This window comes from Octopus sinensis, linkage group LG2 (genome assembly GCF_006345805.1).
Source record: "Octopus sinensis linkage group LG2, ASM634580v1, whole genome shotgun sequence".
Lineage (NCBI taxonomy): Eukaryota > Metazoa > Mollusca > Cephalopoda > Octopoda > Octopodidae > Octopus > Octopus sinensis.
Window position 1 is genome coordinate 48206261 of NC_042998.1, and position 19164 is coordinate 48225424.

A 19164-nucleotide genomic window follows, 5' to 3' on the forward strand; every position below is an offset into this window, starting at 1 on the left:
CTCGGACAAATGCAACACATTTTGTTTTTATCGAAATATGCAATGTATTTTGGGTAAACCTAGCACCAATAAGATAGAATAATTCATCAAAATAAAGAATTGTGTATAAACTGTCACTCTGTCGGTTACAATAAGGATTCCAGTTGATCCAATCCACGGAACAGCCTGCTCATGAAATTAATGTGCAAGTAGCTGAGCACTCCACAGACACATGTACCCTTAACAGTCTTCAGGGAGATTCAGCATGACACAGAGTGTGACAAGGCTGACCCTTTGAGTGTGACAAGGCTGGCCTTTTGAGTGTGACAAGGCTGGCCCTTTGAGTGACAAGGCTGGCCTTTCTTGTTTTTGCCAGCTGAGTGGATTGGAACAGCATGAAATAAAATGTCTTGCTCAAGGACACAATGCATTGCCAGGAATTGAAATCATGACCTAATGGTCATAAGCTGAATATCCTAACCGCTAAGCCATGCACAGAATTGTGTATACCTGACCATAAATAGGCACTCTTAAAACTCACCAATTATACTGTCAACTAAGACACATTCACATACTACTCCATATCCAATCAATGCTTTAACTCACAATGCATTCAACACATTTTCATGTCTCTCACTGTGCAAGACAAAACCAATATAAACTAAACATAATAAATGTCTCTTCCATCAGTTTTGACAATGAGCATTTTGTCTGTTTAATCAACACATATTCATATTCATTATTCATTCCTTTATCATGTAAGTGGCTGAGTATTCCTAGACATGTACACTCTTAACGTAATCCTCAGTCACAATCAGTGTGATACAGTGTGAGGCAAAGCCAGCCCTTTGAATTACAAATACGGTCAATTCAACAGTCTCTATCTATCAAATATTACACACATGGCTTGGGCCAACTTAAACCTATAATAAAAGATACCAGCCTAAGGTATCACTCAGTGAGATTGAACCAGAAAGCTCATGATCATGAAGCAGACATCTTAACTACACCACCATGCCTGCACCGAATACAAGCAAATTTACACAAGCAATCTCCATTGTGAGAGTGCCAAGAAGTTTGTCGGTATCATGTCACTGACAGAGTCACCTTCCTTTGAGAAGCTTACCACAGAGCAGCTTAGCTGATTAGTATAATAGAGTAAAAAATTCCTCAAATTGATGAGTGTTTCATTGGCTTGTGATTCTAAGTTTTATTCTTTTAACATGCATGTTCTGTTCTATTCCTCAAGAAGAGGTTTGAGTACTGGGTTAGTAACTTTTTCTCAAAACATGCGTTTGATGACAATGTAAACTTCATTTGATTAAGGTATCGTTGACCCGACGCATAACTAGTAGATTACACCTCATTTTGGTAATTATTACTTCCAAGATTCTGCTAGCTATGGAACATGTGTAGTCTGGATTCTATCTACTTGATTCCCTAATTTTGGTTTTTATTCACACAAACACAGCAACTTCAGCTGCTAACCATAGACTATGAATTAACATTTTTCAGCTTATCAAACTTTGATAAGGGTAAAATTTACAACCTTCTATGTCAATAAACCACTAGTGTTCCTGAAAGTTGTTCTTTATGCCTTCTACAGAATGCTCAAAGCTTACTAACCTCCTACACCTTGATCTTTGGATCTTATCTTTACACACACACACACACACATATATATTCGCCATCAAAATTCTGTTCAATGCCTGGAACAATCTGTTAGAAAAGATACTATACTATTCTGAGATCAGTAAAGTAAATGAAGCCGAATAGTATTGAGTGGGTCTATGATTACTTTGACATCTGGTGTGTGGTACAGCAGGCAATGTCAATTTGATGCTGGGAGTTAACAAATGTGCAGTACAAACATTTGATCACTATAAACAAATTGTCTGTGCAGAATGGTTAGCAAACCAGTGGCTCAATATGATCTTCAGTTCATACTAAACCTTTCTGCCATTTATGACAGGAGAATGCACCATAACAATTTGATTTTATGCACATGTTAATAGTCGCCTTACAGGCACTTGTGCCTGTGCTAGTAGGGTGTCAAGAGCACCATCCGAGAGTGATCATTACCAGAGCAACCAGCTGGCTTCCGTGCCAGTGGCACATAAAAGGGCACCATTCGAGTGTGATCATTACCAACATTGCCTTACTGGCACCTGTGCTGGTGGCATGTGTATAAAGATTCGGGCGAGGTTGTTGCCAGTACTGCCTGACTGGCCCCTGTGCTGGTGGCACGTAAAAAGCACCCACTACACTCTCGGAGTGGTTGGTGTTAGGAAGGGCATCCAGCTGTAGAAACTCTGCCAAATCAAGATTGGAGCCTGGTGCAGCCATCTGGTTCGCCAGCCCTCAGTCAAAATCGTCCAACCCATGCTAGCATGGAAAGCGGACATTAAACGATGATGATGATGATGATGATGATGATGATGATGATGAATAGTAATTCAACTCCTGTATCCAAATACAGCATAAATCCAATCATCATATCAAAGGATAGGTTAAAATGCAGGATCAAAGCCACATTACATACTGAGAAGTGCAGAAAATATTTTTGATATTTCTGGTGTCTTTTACCAATGTACAGAAGAAATGAACACCTCACTGAAACACGTTCTAAAAGCATAAAAATTTCATCATCATCGTCATTTAGCATCTGTCTTCTGTGCTGGCATGGGCTGGATGGTTTGATAGGAACTGGTAAGCTAGAGGACTGCACCAAGCTTGTCTGTTTTGCATGGTTTTTACAGCTAGATGCCCTTCCTAACACCAACCACTTTACAGAGTGGACTGGGAGTTTTTCAGTGGCACCAGCACAAGTGAGGTCTGCTTTGGCAAGATTTTTATGGCTGGATGCCCTTCTTAAAGTAAACCACTTTACAGAGAGGACTAGATGCTTTTTATATGACACCAATATAAATATTAAAACCTATTGAAAAGAGACTTACTACAGTATAGACACAAAATACTATAATTAACTTTAATAATCTTATGTTTAAGAAAAATACCAGCAAGGAAATATGTTATTATTGTGTTTTACACTTGAAAACCATATCAATTAATTGAATATTTCTCTCTGGAGTTTCAAATTGCTTTCAAATAATGAATGAAATAATAGAATAAACACAAAGGAAAATTTGGTATATTCCACAGAAGAGAATCAAATAAATTTACTTCAGAGATAATTGTGTTTGTTACTTATACAAAAGGACTATAAAATAAGCCAATTCAATAATGAGTCTTTCTCTAATAACAAAATGACATGCAAATGTAATTAAACATATAATATATACAGCAACATATAAGAGAGCTAACTAAAAAAGCCATGCAGTGATAAAGTAAAAACAAATTAAGAATATATGAAAAAAAAAAACATTAATAAAAGCAATTACATCCATTCTTTTTTTCTGCAAAATAATAAGATTAGAAAGAAAACAAAACTACAACACTCTATAACAAAAGAAATCATTATTATCATTATCAATTTTATATTATTATTATCATCATTATTATTAATATTATTAACAGCCTTATCTTAATAAGATTCACTGAAGAAATAATTTTCTTACAAATTAACAAAACACATACAAATAACAAAAGCACACATGTATAACACAAATATAAGCACAACATTCATGCACAAATGTGTGTAGAATTCTTCTTTGTATTTTATTCTATTTTTTTTTATTTATTTATTTATATATTTACTTTTGTAGTAGTCCTCCTCCCCATATCTCCCCCTACAGATGTTCTCAGCTAAACAACAGAACAGATTTTTTTCTGCTAAAACTTATTTTTCAGAACATTACATCTAATACTTATTTCACATGTTCAACGTTATTAAACTTGCTAAAAGGTGCTATTTTACTTATGCTAAAGAAAAAAGAAAAAAAAACAAAAAACAATGACCCTTAAAGGTAGATCTTCCAAGATTGGTAAGGTGAGCAAAATTGAAATTTAGACTTCATAAGTAGACTGGTGCTCATGGGGAAAACATGCATTCTCAAAAATTAGAAGAGATCTTTTACAATTTGGAAAATAAGAGAGCTTGGAAGGTATTGCACTGCTGATAAGTATCCACATCCTGTCCTTGATAATGATGTCAGGCTTGTTGGCTTTTATCTCTTTGTCAGTGATAATGTATGGTTGATGTTCATACTAATTCTCAGTTATCTTAATTTTATAACTCCTGCATATTTTCCTGTGTGGATATGCTGTTGCTTTGTTATGTCTGAGAACATATATGGTTGTTGCTAGTTCCAGGCATCTAGAGCCAATGTGATCAATGATTTCTTTATATTTTCTAAATATCCTGCATTGTCGATCTACTCCATACTTGATGAAGTGATGGAAATAGGGTCTAGCAGCAATACCATAGTAAAGTGATAATAAGACCTTCTGATTCTGCAACTAGTATGTCTTCACTTAAGTAATTTTTCAATTCTGAATTCCATTCCAATTTTGTCATTGAAGATCTTGACAACAGTAACCAGCTTTGCTGACAGTCAGCCTTCATAAATATCTTGAGGTCATCAATATAGAACAGGTGGTTCTGTGACTTGTACCTATGGCCATAGTTGTTCAGGAGATTGCTGAGTGGTTCTAAAGCAGGTCAAAAGAGCTGTGATGTTGATGAGACTCCATGGAACATGCTGCTCCTTATATCGAGTGGTTTTAATGTTCATGATCCATTTGCATGATAGAAATTTAGGGTAGTTAGTCATCCAGGTCTTCATACTTTCTGCAATGAATTTCATGATTGTCAAGCAGACTGTACATCTTGAAGTTCCTCTATCCAGGAGTGTAGCACACTGTCAGATGCCTTCTTATAGTCAATCCATACAGCTAACAGGTTTTCGTCTTTGATTAGACCTCATGTAACATGGCTTTATCAAAGAATTGCTGGCCTCATTATTATTATTAGCAGAAGGCGGTGAGCTGACAGAATTGTTAGCATGCTGGGCAAAATGCTCAGTAGCATTTCATTCTGAGTTCAAATTCCACTGAGGTTGACTTTGTTTTTCATCCCTTTTGAGATTGACAAAATTAGTACCAGGGAAGCATTGGGGTCGATGTATTCAACTGAACCCCCCCCCAAAAAAAAAAGAATTGCTGGCCTTGTGCCAAAATTTGAAACCATAACTATTATTAGTAGAAGCAGTAGTAGCAGCAAGAGTAGCAGTAGTGGAAGAAAATTCCTCAGTATCATCATCCTTCTTCTTTTCATTGTCATCATTAAATTCATCATCATCATCATTAACATCACCATCATCATCACTATTATTATTATCATTGGCATCAAGCTGGCAGTATCATTAGAAAGAAATGTTTTGTAATATTTCTATCTGCTGGCTACACTCGGAGTTAAAAATCCACAGAAATCAACTCTGCCTTTCAGGGTCAATAAAATAAAGTACCAGTCTAGTACGGGGTGGGGGTGGAGGATATCAAGTAATCAACTTGCTCCCTCTCCTCAAAATTGCTGGACTTGTGGCAAAATTTAAAACAGTTGTCATCAGCATCATCTTTATCGTTATCATATGCTAACTGAATTAGCTGCAATGTTGTCCTGAGGTTTGGTGACAACAGCTCTTCAAATCTCAAGAATTTCCCCTTTTGTGTCTATAACTTCATCACTTGAGCGTGGTCATTGCCAGTACCGCCTGACTGGCCCTCGTGCTGGTAGCATGTAAAAGCACCCACTACACTCTCGGAGTAGTTGGTGTTAGGAAGGGCATCCAGCTGTAGAAACTCTGCCAGATCAAGATTGGAGCCTGGTGCAGCCATCTGGTTCGCCAGTCCTCAGTCAAATTGTCCAACCCATGCTAGCATGGAAAGCGGACGTTAAACAATGATGATGATGATTTCTTTGGCTAGGTCCTGATGATTCTCAGTTCCTTTGATATCCGTTCTACTATTACATGGTATTGCAAAACCTATAATATTATATTGTTTTTCTTTTTCTTCAGTTCTCTAAGATCATATCTGGCCTCTTTGAGTCAATATTATAGTCAACCTCTATGGAGAAATCCCATAAAACCCTGTAATTATCATTGATAATCACTATCTCTAGCTTAAGTTCATATCACTTTTCCAACACTTCAAATTCACAAACTTAGCTAGCATCCCATTGCACCATTTTATCAACAGTCATACCTATGCTTACACTCTTTTTGTGCTAGCTTATTGCATTTACTTAGCAGAAGTTTAATACTTTTGACTCGCTTTCCACATAATCTGTATTTGCTCTCTGACTGAGTTTTATCAAACTTTGTCTTTATTAAATTCATTCTAATGACTTGTTCTTGAGAGGCAACAATTAGGAATTCAGTTTCTCAGTGAGTTTCCATCTCTCAGTCACAACCATTAACTGTCACCACCAGCAACCCAGGTTTGTTGCATAAATTGACCATGTAATTCCTTCTCTTTCCAGCTGTCTTGTTCTTCTTCCTGTTCTTGAATTCTCTTAGTGTTTCAACAACTTTTTGGATATTTCTGGTTGCAGATAATGTTCTTTATTCACTACTCACAAAATAGTTGTTTCAAACCCAATACCACAGCACTAATGGTGTGTGGAGGCATCTGGCTTAGTGGTTAGGGTGTTGGATTCATGATCATAAGATTGTAGTTTCGATTCCTGAACCAGGTGACGTGTTGTGTTCTTGAGCAAAACACTACATTTCACATTGCTCCAATCCACTCAGCTAACAAAAGTGAGTAATCCTGTGATGGACTAGCATCCCAGCCAAGAAACCCGCCCTTATGAGTCAGCATGACTCGAGATGGTATCTTTACATTTTACCACCAATGGTGTCTTCTGTACTTAGCAAACCTCTACTTTGTTCCCACTTTGGTAAGCAGAACTTGTTGATATAACTTTGAGGATGGTGCACATTACGCATTGTATGTAGCTTCCTAGTTCTTATATCCAATTATTATTATTACTGAGGTCATTGCCAGTGCCGCTGGACTGGCTCCTGTGCAGGTGGCATGTAAAAAACACCATTTGAGTGAGGCTGTTGCCAGTACTGCCTGACTGGCCCTTGTGCTGGTGGCACATAAAAGCACCCACTACACTCTCGGAGTGGTTGGCATTAAAAAGGGTATCCAGCTGTAGAAACTCTGCCAGATCAGATTGGAGCCTGGTGCAGCCATCTGGTTCACAGGTCCTTAGTCAAATCTTCCAACCCATGCCAGCATGGAAAGCGGACGTTAAATGATGATGATGATGACGACTATTAAGATTCCACCAAGACTAATTTTGCCTTTCATCCTTTCAGAGTCAAAAAATACGTACCAGTTCAGTGATGGGGTTGATGTAATCAATTAACTGCTTCCCCATAAACTTCAGGCCTTATGCCTATAGTAGAAAGGATTATTATTATTATAGTAATTATAATAATACTGATGACAATATCCAAAGAACTTTATTTCTGACTTCTTCATTTCTCTTCACCCCCGTTAAACCATTCTATAGATCTAAAACACGTCTAATGCACATGAAAGCATAATCTTTGAAAAACATTAACTAAAACATAAATATTTCTTACAAAAAAAATGGATATTATGCATGCATGATTTTAAAGGCAAAATAGGCAAACTTTAAAACAGCAACTACATTATTAGTGCACTACAGTACATAAGGAAATAAATAACACAACAATTGAAGTATATGTGTATATAACACTTCAGACTCACAGAAAACAATAAAGAAATTAATATCAGCTCACGATTCAGCATCAATACTTCAGTCTTCGTCAGAAGGAGACAAACAAGAAATAGTGTTGCATTAGAAAAACATTTTATAGAGAATAAGAAAATAATATAAAGGGATTTATTAACTAAGAGATAATTAACAAATCAGACAGTTGTTATTTTATCTTTATTTTGGTTGAGTTTTTTGGTGGGTGTCTGCTATTGTGTTTGTATAAAGAAAGTAAAATCATAAATTTTAATTGAACATACAAGAAATCTATAACTGATAAAATCAATGAGCTTTTAATTATACAGTTAGCTAAGGCAGTGAGTTGGCTGTATCGTTAGAATGCCAGATGAAATGCATAGGTGTAGGTGTGGCTGTGTGGGAAGAAGCTTGCTTCCCAATTACACGGTTCCGAGTTCAGTCCCACTGTGTGGCGCCTTAAGCAAGTGTCTTCTACTATAGCCTCAGGCCTTGTGAACGGATATGGTAGATGGAAACTGAAAGAAACCTATCATATATATATATATATATATATATATTTTTTTTTTTGACCGACCAGGCTATCAGATGTTGCTACACATCGCTGGTCACAATGCACTTCGCATTGTTTTAGCCTTTAAATGACGCCACCCCGCTGGTTAAGCGAGCAGGCCATATATATATATATTTGTGTGTGTATGTGTCTTTGTCTGTGTCCTCTCCCCCATCCCATTGCTTGACAACCAATGCTAGTGTGTTTATTTACCTGTAACTTAGTGGTTTGGCAAAAGAGACCAATAGAATAAGTACCAAGTACCAAGCGTATAAAGAATAAGCCCTGGGGTCAATTTCTTTGACAAAAAGGCAGTGCTCCAGTATGGCTGCAGTAAAATTACTGAAACAAATAAAAGAATAAAGTGTTTTTTCTGGCTTTACATTCTGAGTTCAAATTCCACCAAGATTGATTTTGCCTTTCATCCTTTTGGAGTCAATAAAATAACTACTAGTTGAACCCCAGGGTTGTTGTAATTGACTTCCTCTCCCCTCACAGCTGTTGGCCTAGTGCCAAAATTAAAAAGCAAAAAATTATATAGCCTGCCAACTATCTGTAATGTAATTAATACTTCTTAAAAACAATTGATCTTTACTTGTCAAATTTTTAAAATAAATATGACAGTTATATTTTGAAATAGTAATTAGCAATCATCAAATATATTTAGAGAAGACAAGTAGCAATTCAAATTATATTTTAATGTAGTAACTATTCTTGGAGCAATGAACTAGCTATTGTATATCAAATACTTTGAAGATAGTTACTGTCAGTCATTTAGTTCTATTTGGCTATTTATTTCTTTTTTCTTTTGGAAAACCCTACTTAGAGATGAAACAATAATTCAGGATATTGTAAAGATATACTTGATATCAATGCGAAAACCATGTCAATTATTGGACAAAGCTTATTTTACAGGTAAAATATATCCGAGACTAATTCACATTTGCAATTCACGTTGAAGAAAATATGAAACCCTGTTTAACCCTTTCATTACCAACCCGGCTGAAACCGGCTCTGGCTCTGAGTACAAATGTCTTGTTTTCATAAGTTTTGAATTAAAATCTTCCACCAAACCTTAGTCATAATTTATGTTCCTAACACTAGCTTAATGATAACTAAGTTATTTTACTAAATTCTTTGTTATATTTAAAATAATTGAAAGAAACACAGAGCATCTCAAAATAAATACGGTAGCGAAAGGGTTAAGAGCCTGTATCCATATAAAGTATCCAGAAGTTGTCAGCACAAAATAACTGGTATTATTAAACTAAAAAGTAAGGCGATGAGCCGGCAGAAACCTCAGCACGCCAGGCAAAATGCTTAGTGGTATTTCATCTGTCTTTATGTTCTGAGTTCAAATACTGCCGAGGTCAACTTTGCCTTTCATCCTTTTAGGGTCAATGAATTGAGTACCAGCCAAGTACTGGTTGTCGATGTGATCAACTTACTCCTTCCCAACAAATTTCAGGTCTTGTGTCTATAGTAGAATGGATTATTAAACCAAAAGATAAGATGATGAGCTGGCAGAATCATTAGCATGCCAGGCAAAATGCTTAGCAGTATTGTGTGCATCTTTACATTCTGAGTTCAAATGCTGCTGAGGTCAACTTTGCCTTTCATCCATTCAGGGTTGATAAAATAAGTATCAGGTGAGCATTGGGGTTGATGTAATCAATTTATTCCAGCCCCCTGAAATTGCTGGCCTTGTGCCAAAATTTGAAACCATTATTAAACTAAAAGGTAAGGCAGTGACCTGGCAGAATCATTAGTACACCAGACAAAATGCTTAGTGGCATTTCCTTCGGCTTTTCATGTTCCAATGCAGCTTTGTCTTTCATTCTTTCAGGTCAGTCAAATAAGAACCAGTCAAGCACCAGAGTCAATGTCATCAACTAACCCCTTTCCTCAAAACTGTTTGCCTAGAGCCAAAATTTGAAGCAATTATTGAAACCCCCCCCCCCAAAAAAAAGGGCAGAGAGCGGGTAGAGTCACAAGCATGTTGAACAAAAGGCTTAGTAGTATTTCTTCCAATTCATTATGTCCTGAGTTCAAATGTCACTCAGGTCAACTTTGTCTTTCCTTTCAAGATTGATAACATAAAGTACCAGTGAAGTACTGGGGTTGATGTAATCAACTTATCCGCTCCACTGGAAATTGTTGGCTTTGTGTGAGACTAAGAGAGAATTACAAAATAATTTCAATAATCTCCGAATTTGATAAAATAACTGTCTTAAGGAAAGAATAAGAACATTTAAGAACTGTATAAAAAATCTAAGTTTTAATAATATAGTACAGAATATATAAAATGACTGAAGAAAACACTGGCTGAAATATCATAACCCGATTTTTTGTCTGATGTCACTTTGTCCAATGTCTGTCTGATGATTTATTTTTGTTCAACTTTAAATAAACTCTTTAGAAAACAAGGTGAACATGAAAATCAAATAATCATTGAGAATTTTATTGATAGGATTCGAGTAAAATACTATGGAAAAATGTATTTAAAAAAAAGTCATTTTAAAAAAGTAATAAGATATAACTAATGATTTATTATGATCACTTAAAACTGATGCAAATTATATGCCACCTTCTTCAAAAAATCAATTTTTCTTGTTGACCCATATTCAAAGACCAGTCTTTTGAGGCATTCAGTTATTCTTCGATATCGTGAACATGAATTTGATGGATCTCCTCGAAGAATTTGAATTATTTTACCTTGAACGAACCCTTCCTCTTTTTTCAGAGTTCTGATTAATTTTCAAATATTCAAATATGTTCCTTCTGCTGAACACTTCATTGCAGAATGAACCCCACTGCAGCATTATTTGCTCTGGGAAGATCTTAAAGAATAGGCTGATTAACATTCCATACAGCAATCGGGAATGTAGGAGGTTCTCTCCTCCATCTAGCACCACATGCTCTAACAATACCTATGTAAATTAAGTCAAAGTAAGCAATGGATTCAGCAGGTATTTCTTCATAGGCCTCTTCAACATCTTCAGTGGGTAGGAAGGCTAAGGCTGAAAAACACTGAATTTTAAGACGGAATTCAGAGTCTTTAATGTATTTTTCTTTGAGGCCTAAATCTAATTTTTCGAAATACTGATTGGCTCAAATGAAACAAACATGCCACGATAAATAAATTAGAGACTGATGAATTAACTGCCTTATGAACAGCAACTTCGAAATCTGCCATGAGATCAAATGGATATACATTAGGTTGCATAATTTTCAATTGCTCAAAAAAATAATTTATGTCTGCTTTGTTTTATTCAGCAGTAATGCGAAGATCCGTGGAAACCATTGTTCTGGCACAATTTTGAGCATTCCATCACATGCCCAATGACAATATTATGCTATATCTTGAAGAGCACTTTGTGATGCAAATACTAGTATGCAGTGTTGATCCTCAATACCCGAATCGTATCTCAAAAACTGTTCGCCATTATCAAGTTTGCAATATTCTTCAGGTATTTCAAAACCAGTTCAAGCTCCTGGATTAGAGGGAAATCCAGAAGTTTTTTGTTGGTACCTTTGTATGGTCCTTGAAAGTACAGGCAAATGAGGAAGTTCAGAGTAAGTATTTTCTGTTAGCAGCGTAAACTTAGCTGTGGTTATGCTACACGAACTTGCAGCTATGTTTTCCACCGCTTCATGCTTTATTTCTGCAATTGCTTTTCTAGCATTTAACGAATCTACATCAGCTGGATGAAGGTGCTTACTAGAAAGATAAATAATTTTTAGCTCATTGTTTTTCGTTACCGTGTGAATTCACATGAACACAACCTTCTTTTCTCACATCTCCAGCATTCTTTTCCTGTGTTGTAATGCTTGAATGAAAATCGTAGATGTAATTACTTTCATCAACTACTTTTCTTTTGTTTTTGGTCGATGCTATGAACTTTGTCATTTCAGGATGGGTAAATTAAAAATGTGTACACTAAATTTGCAGCACCCTCTATACACAGCAGAGAGAGAAGGAAAAAGAGAAAGTAAAACTCTTAACAGAGAAGGAAAACGAACGATAATAGCAATCCTATAATGAGGCTCTTTATAGTGCTGTAAATATATCATTAGAGATATTTCACCTTGTTTTCTAAAGAATTTATTTAAAATTGGACAAAAAGTCATTGGACAAAAAATTAAAAAAAAACATCAGACAAAAAGACATCAGATGAAAAGACGTTTGACAAAGTGACGTCGGATGAAAAGGCATAGCACCCTGAAATATAGTGGGAATAGAAATACTGAAGATATTACAAGTGGCTGGTCATCATAAGTATTTAACTGGTTCATTTTAATCATGGTTCAAATCACTCTTATTCATTATAGTATCTACAATATGATGGTGGGGAAAATACCTTAGAGGAATGTTCTTAATACTAAAAATAACTATGTCTGGGTCACGCATATGTAACATAGTGAGTTGAAAAACTTCAATCAACTAAGAATATCCAAGTAATTATTAAAGAAAATCTCTACACCTCTAGGGGTGTAGAAATTTAACATCAAGGAAGAGAAATAACTCAAAAAAAATCTGTTGATTGAAATTTCTGAGGAGGATATTTTTTCAATTAATTACTTGAGAAAATTTAAGTTGATAGAGTTTTTCAAATTAGTTTTTCACCTACTATATTATAAATAAGACCCCGTCATATTGCTATTTATTCTGAGCTGAAATAAAGATGGTTGTTAATTGTTAATTTAAACACTGAGTTATTTAATAATCATTATATGAAAAAGAAATAGTATTAAATTAAAATAGCCATCTATGTATCATACTTAATGTAAATACATCACTGAAAAGCAATTTACTGAGGTATTCATCCAGAGAATCTTTTAAGAATGTGTTGTATTTAAAAACATAATATATTTTAGAGGGAAGGGATAAGTTTGGTCTCTCTCCATCATATATTGCGTTTTTAACCCTTTAACATTTAACCCAGCCACACCCAGCCCCAAATTTTCTGCTAGTTTTATGTTCAAACTGGCCAGATTTGGCCTCCTATACCTACCCAACAATATCATTCAAAACATAAACAATCACATCACTGAAATCGTAAAGCTACAAGATAAGGCATGATGAATTGAAATCAGTGTGAATAAATACATATTACATTTGACAGAGTAATCTGAATGCTACAAGGGTTAAATGCAGTAGGTCCATAAGAGATGTTATTACTAGATCAATACCACAGTAAATTTACCTTTCAACAACATATTTATATTAAGTATGATGTACGGATGGCTATTGATTTAACTGCCTTTCTGAAACTATTTAGTAAGTTTACCCAAATTTTAGTTGGAATCCATTTTAATTTTTAGCAATTTATTTTAAATTTGTTTACCATTTTTTTTTTCTCTTTTGCTTCATTATTGATGTCACAGTTAATATTGTTAATATATGATTATATCATTAAAAATATTAATGATATTAATGTTTTTGCAATGTTGTGATTTTCCATATTCTCAAAGATCGATTAAGGATTAAAAGACCAACTTGCCAAAGTACTCTTCAGAAATTTACACACACACACATACACACACACATACACACACACATATATACACAAAGCATAAGTCACTTCAAAGTTCAATTTTCAAACTACCAATGATAGTTAAGAACTGAATCAAGGAATAGCTTAATCTCTCATTAACTTAACACTGCAATAAATCAGAGATATGCACTTGTCCCATGGATTAGCTTTAGCTGAGATTTAGCATAATCTGTCACAAGTTCCATTCCTTGTTGCAGTGGAGATCTCAATGACCCTGAGAGCTCTGCTAGTGGGGAGCAAGTTCCTGGTAGGGTGTCCTATACTGGACAAAGAACAGAAGCCAGAATAATCTGGATCACCTCTTTCTAGAGATAAGAATGGGTCAGCATAGAGCCAAGACCCCTACCTAGAAAAAAAAATCAAAATTATAGAAGCATTGATGATAATTCAAAACCAACAAGACAAGGAAATGAAGGCCTTCCTTCAGGGAAACATGATGCACTGCAGCAAAATTCAAAAGGGAAGATTACTGTCCAGCATTACACATCAGGCCCTGACCTGGAACCCACAAGGAAACCCTAAAAAATAACTGTAGGCAGGATAATGAAGCAGAGCTGGAAAAGCTGGGGTCCAACTGAGGAGAAGCATAAAAGACAGCACAGTGTTGAGTACAGTCAGGTAGATTCATCAGTGGCTTAGAGTGAAGGCCTTAAATTTAAAAATAGAAAATAATAATAAATAACTAACGGGACCTGTGAATATTTCACGGAATTAATGATAAACTTATTGGGTTATTTCTGAAAACTTTATCCAAAAAACCTGAAAGTGTAGCCTGTGTAGTGTCTGCATCAAATGATAGTTGCTCATCTGCTAATCATTGAAAAGTGAAGGAAATTGGAATACAATAATTATTTAATGCACTTTTATATATACACTTTATATATGTATGTACAATTTTATAGCCTTAATACACAGCACTCTCCCTCTTTCTCTCTCACGCTTTGCTTACCCGCTTTTTCTTTTGTTCTTTGCCTTTCCCTTCAAACTAATCACATTACAGTGTTATAGATGGGTTAAGTAACAGAGGAAAAAAAAAACTTAGTTAAAAAAAAATTACACAGGCGTAGTAAAAAAAAACTACATAGGTGTAGGAGTCACTGTGTAGTAAGTAGGTTGCTTACAAACCACATGGTTCCGGGTTCAGTCCCACTGCATGGCACCTTGGACAAGTGCCTTCTACTATAGCCTTGGGCCGACCAAAGCCTTGTGAGTGGATTTGGTAGACGGAAACTGAAAGAATCCCGTCGTAAACATGCATATATATATATATATATATATGTGTGTGTGTGTTTGTGTGTCTGTGTTTATCCCCCCAACATCACTTGACAACCGATTTCGGTGTGTTTACGTCCCCATAACTTAGCAGTTTGGCAAAAGAAACTGATAGAAAAAGTACTAGGCTTACAAAGAATAAGTCCTGGGGTCGATTTGCTCGACTAAAGCCGGTGCTCCAGCATGCCCACAGTCAAATGACTGAAACAAGTAAAAGAATAAAAGAGAGTAAAGAGTATATCTCACTCTCCTCCTCCCCCTCCTCTCCTGTCTAGCCCTAACCCCTTCAACTAATCCCGTAGAAGCGTTACAGATGGGGTAAGTAATGGAGAAACAAGCAGAATTATTACAAGATAGTAACAGGCAGCTGCAGTGCAATGTCTTGATGTACATATGGCATAATGAAAGTTTAGAGAAATAACAGCATTTATTAGTACAGCTGCTGATTATATGGTACGTGTCACAGTTTGTAGTTCAACCTTCGAAAATGATTCACTTATGCATATATATGTTATCTATGCAATACGTAATAGCACAAAGGCTGTGACTGTAGACTTCTGATTGCGTGGTTATGAGTTTAAAACTTACAACAAACCTTATATTGTGCTCCTGCTCAAATATCAGATCTCTATCTTTGATTCAATGTGACTGATTGACTAAAGATTTGAGTTCAATTCTATCACTGAGTGCTTTGTAGCATGGTAGGAATGATATGAAGCTTCATACACTACATATATATATATATATATATATATATATATATATATATAAATGGCGGTGCCCCAGCATGGCCACAGCTCATTAGCTGAAACTAGAAAAATCAAAATCAAAAAAATCATATATATATATATATATATATATATATATATATATATAATTGCAGCGTGGAAGGTGTTTATAAGCCATTTATGAAACACGCAAAAACCGTTAGATTCACTTCAACATTTAAATTTTAATTTGTCAAAATATTTTCGTTGCTTTGAAGTTTTGTCAGTGAACAGGTCATGGTCTCAAAGCGACGAAAATATTTTGACAAATTAAGATTTAAATGTTGAAGTGAATCTAACGGTTTTGTGTGTTTCTTAAATGGCTTATAAACACCTTCCACGCTGCAATTGTTTTCGTTCCAGCACACGATCTCAGATCAGGTCACTTGCTATGCAAGTACATCTCATATATATATATATATAATATATATATATATAATATATATATGTAGGTCCCGGGTTGATTCGGGGTTAACCACAGTAAATATAATAATAAATATATATATATATATATATACATTCCGAATCCTTTTGCCAAGTCTGTCCGTAAACGAAGTGATCCCAAGATAAGAAATCTTTGAACTTTAATTCACCCCGTATCTCTATTATTATTATTTATTATGTATCATTATTCTGAGCCCCCTAGTCGCCACTCTGTTTACTATTTCAGCCTCGCCTCGTTTTTGCATATCTGTATAATTCATTAGTTATCGTTATAGATATTTAAGATCTATCTCCCTTACAGGGCTGATCGAATTGGCCGCCGATTCTGATGATGATGATGATGATGATGATGATCCGTCGATGATGATGATGATCCGCCGATGATGATGATGATGATGATGATGATATATATACATATACCATAATTATCATCATTATTTAACATCTAACATCCAATAATACACAAGTATATAAGGATGCATTCACATTCCACCCAGAACAAAGTAATAATTGTAACAACAACAACAGCACCAACAATAACAACAATGACAACAAAGAAAATACATTTTATTTTTCTTATTCTGGGAAGTAAAATAAAAACTCAGTGCCCACAACCCAAGTGCAGATGTGCACGTGTGTGTGTATGTGTGTACGTATATATGTGCACATGCATTTATGGGTCTGTATGTGAGGGTGTGGGTATTTTACAGGAAATTGTGTGTGTGTGTCTGTCTGTTTCTGTAGGAAGCAATAGCAAACATTTTTTTTTTTTACCATTTTTAAATTTAATTCTAAAGAAGAAAAAAATATGAATAATCAAAATATCATATTATTTACATACCAGAATTCCTTTTTGACAGAACTGCACAAAAGGAAAATTAGAATTTTGCAAAAAAAATATTTATAATTTTGACGGTTGCAATTTCAAACTAAATCTCACACAAACACACACACACACACAATCACACATTTATGCAATAGAATAAAGACACAAGTACATACCAGCATACTCACAATGCATACATACACACACATACACACAGAGTCAACAGGTTTTATTTTAATGATGCATTTGTTTCGTGCTTTCATTTGTCTTATTCCAGACATGCAATGCTTTTAGTAAAATTTCATGCTCAAACACATAGCCAGATTCAGTTTACATACTACATCAGTACTCGTATGTCATTCAACAACAGACTAAGATGCAGCAATCCAACCTAACATATGATTACATTTTGCAATAGAATGCTAGAAGAACAAAAAAAATAATAATAAATAAACCATTTACATATATGTGTATGCATAGTCATGTTTGTACAGACACATTTGTATAATTATGTATAGGCGTTTATATATGTAGGTATGCTCCATGCACATATGCCTAGATTCAATGCTTTCTTTAATTTTTGGCAACATTTTTTTCTCCTTTTTTGTTCTTTACTAATTGACTTTGAACAACAGGAGGTGACATGAAGCAATCTGAAGAGTAAACATCCTTGTTAAAATCAATTTGTACCAAAAACTTTGATATAGGTAAAAAGAAAAAAAAAATGTCATCCATGGAATGAGAGAAAGGACAACTTATGTAGATTACAATCAAAATGAATTTGCTTTGTATATGTTTTCCTGTTATTCTTACAATTTTCTGAAGTAACAAACTGAAAGAAACATTTATATATATATACATACACAAACACACAAACATATATATGTATGAGTATATGTGTTTGTATATATACATATCATCATCATCATCATCGTTTAACGTTCGCTTTCCATGCTGGCATGGGTTGCACTTAACCAACCACACGGTTGCGGGTTCGGTCCCACTGCGTGGCATCTTGGGCAAGTGTCTTCTGCTATAGCCCCGGGCCGACCAATGCCTTGTGAGTGGATTTGGTAGACGGAAACTGAAAGAAGCCTGTCGTATATATGTATATATATGTATATGTGTTTGTGTGTCTGTGTTTGTCCCCCTAGCATTGCTTGACAACCAATGCTGGTGTGTTTAGGTCCCCGTCACTTGGCGGTTCGGCAAAAAGAGACCGATAGAATAAGTACTAAAAGGTGGTGCTCCAGCATGGCCGCAGTCAAAATGACTGAAACAAGTAAAAGAGTAATATATATAAATATTTTTACGTGCAGGTGGCACGTAAAAAGCACCCACTACACTCACAGAGTGGTTGGTGTTAGGAAGGGCATCCAGCTGTAGAAACATTGCCAGATTGCCAGATAAGACCGGAGCCTGGTGCAGCCTTCTGGCTTCCCAGATCCCCGGTCGAACTGTCCAACCCATGCTAGCATGGAGAACGGACGTTAAATGATGATGATGATGATATATATGAATACAAAAATGGGACAAGAATGCAAAACATCCAGACAGGTACGTGAAACAAAAAAGGGGGAAAACAAAATATCCAGACAGACGTTACAAGGACGGATCATTCAGAGTTTTCTATCCTCAGTTGAGTTCCAGATTATCTTTGCAATTTCGACTGGTTATACTTGAGATTGCTCCAATCTGGCCAGCCCCAAGGAAAAATAAGCTAAGAACATTACATTCCTTGGAAGAAAGCAGCGAATGTATAAGAAAACAAAGACGGAAAAAAACAGAAATGTCACACAAATGCAAATAACAGGACATAACAACAGGTGTCTTTCGACTAAGGATGAATTAAATTAAGCTGGTGTGTGTGGAAGTAAAGCCTTACGGCAGGGATACAAGATTTCACAGGCACAGGGAGGAATATAGATGTTGCATGGACAGTAGTCCAACAAAGAAAGAAAGGTCAGGCCTGAAGAGTGGAATGAACGAAGTGTGAAAGGGCTGAAAGAAAGAAGGAAAGAATGAAAGAATACAAAAACAATAGAGTCGTACAAAATTTAGACATATATACTTAC

The 19164-nt window shown here is 35.5% G+C and overlaps 1 protein-coding gene across 6 annotated transcripts in view; it reads right to left on the reverse strand.

The window, feature by feature from the left end:
• The window catches only part of LOC115232566 (zinc transporter ZIP11), a 166291-nt gene that overhangs the window by 113621 nt on the left and 33506 nt on the right, over positions 1-19164 (reverse strand). For 4 of the 6 annotated variants that reach the window (XM_036513093.1, XM_029802528.2, XM_029802527.2 and 1 more), the window contains exon 5: positions 17105-17125. The exons of the other annotated variants lie outside the window; for them this stretch is intronic. In XM_036513093.1, the coding sequence (XP_036368986.1) occupies positions 17105-17125 (21 nt within the window). The remainder of the gene's footprint in view (positions 1-17104; positions 17126-19164) is intronic. 6 annotated transcript variants of the gene reach the window in all.